General features: G+C 39.3%; 1 protein-coding gene across 1 annotated transcript; it reads right to left on the bottom strand.

The window, feature by feature from the left end:
• Positions 1-2064: 2064 nt before the first annotated feature.
• Positions 2065-6479, bottom strand: PCYB_095260 (hypothetical protein; the record flags this gene model as incomplete). Its single annotated transcript, XM_004222641.1, has 2 exons — positions 2065-2292; positions 2376-6479. 2 exons carry the CDS (start codon positions 6477-6479, stop codon positions 2065-2067), a joined length of 4332 nt encoding a protein of 1443 aa, XP_004222689.1.

Here is a 6479-nt window from a genome sequence, read left to right as displayed (position 1 = left end):
TACATGAAAAAATGGGGCTAACAAGATTAGCATTGACATTTATATAAAACTTAGAAATTTTTCACAGATTAAAAAAAAAAAAAGAAAAAACTCTTTTAAGTAAACATATGTGGTTTATAAATGCTGCGGCCCACCTTACAATTTTCGCACCGCATTATCATAACACTTAAATTATTTTGCGAGTGTTTACCTTCCTGGTTTTCTTTTTTCTTTTTTTTTTTTCAAAATTTTTATGCATTAAATTTTCAGATCTCGTATGCCAAGTAGAAATATGCAAAAAAGTTTTTTTAATTTCCACACCTTTAGAAGAAAACGTTTCATATAAATGTTATCTTTTAAGAGGGCCAAAAAGTTTTTTTCTTCTTCCCCCTGTTCAGCTGCAGCAATTCCATCAATATAATAAACAAGTTCACGCAGATTTTTAAAACAAGTAGTTCTTCCACCATGCAAGAAGAAAAGAAAAATAATTTCCTATTCAATTGTTTTAAATCGTTAAAAAGTACCTTAGTGCCAGGTTTTCGAGTAGCAAAGTAAGTTTTTTTTCACCTTTTTTTTTTTAACCTGCGCGAATATGTCACATTGTAGCAGTTTGGCTACCCTTCTGTTCATATAAATTAAACTTGCGTATATATACCGATGTGAACAAAGGTTCATATGGTATCCAGGGGCGCCCCCAGTTCGTGCCACTACATTCCATGCAACAGAACCGAAAGTCTGTGCGTACGTGTAAACACTCCGCGCTGAGCTTGTTTTTTTCCCACGAGTAATGTCTGCACAGCTGGCGGAGATGTATCACGCACTTATTCTATTTCTGTTTTCGCTTACCCTGTCAGATGTGATGCGCCAAAAATGTGGAGATTAGCCATGGGCGGGGTAGACCCAGCCACACCTCAAGCAGAATCCCTTATCAATTTTCACAACCACACAGTAACGTATATGGTTTTTATTATGTTTACCGTCCTAATGTCCCTAAAGAGATAAACGCTCACGTGTAAATGTAGAAATAGCTAGGGGATCAAGAATATATATTTAATTTGTTCACCCCGCAAGAAAAAATAACGGAACAGTGCACTCACCCCCATGATGTGAAAAATTCAATTTTCGTGCCAACAAGACAAAAAGGAGGAACCGCATTTCGGCGTGGTTTACATATTCGAGTGTCTCTAGTTTTACACATTCGCGTTGCCTTAGTGTACATACCTAATACTGTTATTTTATTTTTATTTTTTTTGTAACGAACTGTACGCAATTGAACGCTGTGTTTATCGCGAAACACATTAAAAGGGCATAAGAAATCGTTGGACAGCAATTAAAAATTGAAATGAAACGTGCATACAGTGGACGATAGAATCGAAATGGAACATGCACACATCCGGAGTTAAAGTCGAAATGTGTATATGCACTTTTGTATATACGTATATACAATATAAATATACATATACTCGTGTGCATCCCCCCCCGGGGGCCAACCAATTGTGCAGGCTGGACACAACACACGTTTGTTTTGTGGACATACTGCCACCATTGTCATACAAAATAGGAATTAGAAAAAGAAAAAAAAAAAAAACAGGAAAAAAGTTAAAGCTAGAGGGAAACATGGATCATTTAAAACAAAAGGATGTTGTGGAACATATGCCCTTGAAAAAGGGAGAAACAGGGGAATTCCTCCCAGTGAGCAAATTCCAAAGGGTGGAGTTTTCCCTGTAAAAATATTCAACACGGTGGCCTATTCCAGTAAGAACTATCGAGCAGTGGAATATGTCCCCAAAAAAAAACGTAAAACAGTGAGATTCATCAGGTTATAAAATGGCCACCCCAGACACACATCATTAAATGGAGTGGCCATTGCAGGTGCCATCGCGCACCTCGCATGTTGGGAATAAATAACGAATGCATTGTAATTTACAATAATGACAACATCAGTAATAATACCAATGGTGATGCTACTAGTGGTGCCACTAGCCGTACCGCCAGCCGTGCCACCATACGCACCGCTAATCAGAGCACGAACAACCAAAGAATGATACATATTCAAGAAAAACAATGCTTGCTTTGGCAAACTCCTCACTGGTACACGTTATTCACAAACTTACTCACGTTGTTTTCCTTGCTATTATAAATATCATCCTTCTTATAAATCACCGTTGCTTGCTCATCGTAGTCAATAACTACCGGTTCGTAAATATGCATCAACTTGTACTTAACGTTTTTATAAACCAGGATTTTATCTTTTAAATTTTCATAATAAAAGTTCGCTTTCAAGTTGTAATTATTGATAATGTCTGCTATGTCCTTTTCGTATTCTTTCCTGCTTTCATCCGACATTTTTTTGTATTTATTTTCGCCTTGCAGATTGTCTTTTTTTTCTTATTCACCTGATTCTTGGCGTTCTCCTTCGGCGTGCTTTTTGCCCCTTTCTGGGGACTATTGCGGCTGTTGATATTTCCGCCACTGCTGCTGGCGGTATTGCCCTTTTCAACTGTTTCCGAATTGGTCTTGTTTCCTTTAACGCTTTTGCCTCTTTGATTTTGCATACTTGTGCAGGAATTGTCGTGCTTGTTGATTTGTTTGTCTCTGTCAGAAATGGCCCCTTTCTTGGGTGATTTTTCCTCCGAATTGGCTCTCTTTCCCTTTTCCGTTTTGTTCACCGAGGCATCCTTATGCGACTTCGTCTTCGTGGCATCTCGCGAGAGCGTACTTCTATCTGCGCTTCCATTCGCACTTCCATCTTTGCCCCTCCCTGCAAGCGTCGTCTTGCTTTTCGTGTCGATGCGGGAACTGTTGCTTGCTGATCTGTCATGTGTTGCGCCCTTAACTAGATCGATTCCCTTCTGCCCGCAGTGATTTTCCACTGACCCATAGGCAACCCTGGAATGACCTTCAACTTTCTCTTCCACTTGTTCATCCAAACCACTTAACTTGTTTTTCTCCATATGGTTATTCTTTGCATTGATTTTTTTTTCTTCCCCTTTAACACTTTCGGGATTTTTTTTTTTTTCAGTTTCATCCATTGTAACGTCCTTCTCGCCACTCTGCCTACTCGTCATGGCTAGCACTTTTTCGTGAAAGTGCATCTGGTCTAGCAACAATACCGTTTCGTCATCCAGGTAGATGAAGCTACTAGCGTTGGACGTGTAATCCTCCCCATCGGGATTTTTAAAACAGCTACTGTTAACATCTCCATCACTATTTGACGTGGACGCAGAAAAATTGTTGTTCTTCATCGACTTTAAAATGTAGCCATAAAACGTGTAGGACGGCCTTGAAACCAAAACAATTTTCCTATCAATAATATGCTCATTATAATTTAACAAGTTTGTGTACGTTTTGCTAACCACCAAATCGTTTTTGTTAACGTTAATTTCGTCTTTTAATAAAACTATGTTGGTGTACCAACTGTCGCAGGTTCCATATTTGGTTCCAAAATGTTCCCCTTTTCGAATTTCCACATCTATGGTTATTAAAAACCCACAAAAAGGGCCACTCTTTTGAATCCAAAAGATGTGATTCCTTTTTTGTATCACTTGGTTAGCTACATTTTGTTCCAAATATAAATATTCTAGTGTACCAAAATCGGTGTTCTCATTTTCTTCTTCAGTTAATGATAAGTTAGACCACTCCAACATAACAGATTGTAGTAGCTTACTCTTGGGGCTAATAATTGTCCTCTCTGGGTAATTCTCACTCTTATATATTATATTGTCATAGTAAGGGAACTTCACGGGGCAATAATATGTCGTAACGCTATACGGTATGCTCTTAACATTCATATTGTAGAATTCTTCACAGCTGTATAATTTATCATCTGCTGCGAATTCGCTGTATGCTATTTTTTTCACCTTCTTAACGTTTTCCTGGCCCCTTTGCTCGCCCGTCTGTTCGTTCATACCACTTTCTGTGTATTTTTTTGGTCTGTCCTCATCAGTCGGGGCCTTCTCCCCGTGGTTCTGCAGCGCGTTCTTGTGACTGCCCCAGCTATCACCCCCGTCCCTCTTGCGCCAATTATGCAAATACTCCTGGTACTTTCGGTAAGAAAATATTTTTTTGTGCAAATCGAGGTATATATCTGCCACACCCTCTTGAGAAGCGAAATCCCCTATCACTTCGCTTATTATCAAGTCGTAATTAAAATTGCTGCAGTGCTGCTCATCGACGTTGGTATCAAAGTAGTTGTAAAAGGAGTTTCTCCTTTTCAGTCTCCTCTGATCTTCTTCCTCTTTATAGACATACATCTTCGAATAACAATTTATAATTTTAATAAAATCTTCCAAATTATATCCTTCTATTAGTTTCTTCGCCATTTCGGACGCGTCTTTATTAACCTCTAGCGCGTCTACATGCTTGGCTCCATTTAGGATGGCATTAATAGATAACAGGGAAAGTGGTCCCGTCCCTATTTCAATTATTTTCTTATTGTAAACGTAGCACTCTTTATTATTTTCAAAAAAAATATATGGATTTTTCTCTCCGTTTTGATTCTCCAGCATTCCCTCCACATCTTCGTCATACGCGTTTATGGTATTACCTATGCTGTTTAAACTTTCCCCGTTAATTTGGCCAACCGTTTTCTGTGCTAACATGGTGGCGCTCTTCTGTTTTGTTTTGTTACCTGTGCTGCTTACATGAAGAGAACTCGTTTCACCCTTTCCGCATGGTGCCATCAAAGGGTCCCCCTCACATTCGCACATGTCCTTATGCCCTGTCCATCTCATCGCCGCTCTGTAATAATGCAACCTGTTAAAATCATTTAGCATGGTTAAGTGATTATACAAATTAAACTGATTACATATAGACAGTGTGTTTGGCTTCTTCCCATATTTGTACTCCGTCCTTGTCGCGACTTTGTTCTTTATAAATTGATTAATTTTTTGTTGCAAAGTTAACTTTTCTCCCCATGTTTTAATTCTTTTCTCCCCTTCTTGTTCCAACATTTTGCTGGATAAATTTGTTTGTAGGTTTTTCAAAAGTCTTGCATATTTTTTCTTCACCTGTCCATCATCCTTTGAATTAATAATTTTTGGCGTATCTTTCTTGCTCTCAAATTCGTCTGCATTACCTTTGCTCCCCTTTTTCTTACTTATGTTTTTTTTTTTCGTGGCCACCTTCTTCCCCTTTGATGTGTTATATGTCTTGTCATCATTCATTTTTTCCTTCTTATATGCACATGCTTGAGACACACTTTCAGTCGTAGTGGCACCTCCGCTGTGGCCCTCTTTCTCCTCCTTTTCGAGAACCAATTGTTCACCCGCTTGTTTTTTTTTCTCATTTTCCGCTTTTCCGCTCTTTCCACTTATGTGACTACCTTTGTGGCCACTTTTATGGCTACTTTTGTGGCCATGCTTATGGTCACTTTTATCGTTACCTTTCGCTTTTTCCCTCGTGACGTCTTCCCCATCCTCCATGTGCGAGTTTTTTTTTTTTTTCCTCGCGTTCCCCTTTTCGTGAAAACCTATGTCGTCTTTACCGTTAGCATTTTCTTCAGAATATTTCCTCTTGCTCTTTTTAACATTTCTTTTATCATATGTTGAGCTCTCCATTTGGTGTTCCTTTTTTTCACCTTTTAGTATTTCATCGACCGCCTTTCCATTTGATACACCCTCATCCTTCTCATTACACGGCTTCCCCCCACCACCTGTCTGGATTCCCTTCGAGCTATTATGTTCATACTTTAATTCTACATTATCCTCATTTATTTTTTTCTCGCTTGCCTTAATTTCGCTGCATTTTTGCTTCATTAAGCTTCTGTCATTCTTAATCGAGGGGGTATTCGTATCTTTCCCCTTCTTTAGGCTTTTTCTGGAACTGCATTTTTTCGTACTCTCTTTGAGCGCATTCGCTTTGGATTCCCCTCCAGTTTCATTTGTGCCATGGTCATGCTTTTCCAACCCAGTTGGTGGGACAACCTTGTTTTGTTCCACCTCACTTTTCGCGGTCTCTTTCTCGGTCATTTCCTCCACCTTTTCCGCCTCCCCCCTTAAGAAGTTATCCTGCCCCGCTTTCCTTCTTTCACTCCAGTCATAACTGGCACCCCCATCCGCTGCACTATCATTAGTGCACCTCTCCGTTTCGCATGCCTCTGCACCCTCCATTGAGTCACTATCCTCCTTGTAGTTTTCGTGTGGATACCCCTCGAAGTAGCTAGAACAACTGGTGTCATCCTTCGTCCCCATGCAAAACGGTATTCCTTTTTTACTTTCAGATGCCAATTTGTCAATCTCGTGTAAATCTAAGGGTATCTTTTTCTCTTCTACATTTTTATCCCCCTCGCCTTCCGCAAAGGGTATGTCTGTATTTTTGATATTGCAATTTTTCTCATTCTTGTTGACATTTCCCACTTGCTCATTTCGTATTTCCTTTTTTTTTATCTCATTTGTGCAATCATCTTTCAGTACATGTTGATTCATACCTTTGCAGGAACTCTTTGCGTTTGCTCTGTTTTGCGTGTGCGTTAAATTTTTGTGGCTACTTTCCAGATTCAT

This window comes from Plasmodium cynomolgi, chromosome 9 (assembly GCF_000321355.1).
Source record: "Plasmodium cynomolgi strain B DNA, chromosome 9, whole genome shotgun sequence".
In the NCBI taxonomy this organism is placed as follows: domain Eukaryota; phylum Apicomplexa; class Aconoidasida; order Haemosporida; family Plasmodiidae; genus Plasmodium; species Plasmodium cynomolgi.
This window is presented reverse-complemented; position numbering and strand designations above follow the sequence as displayed.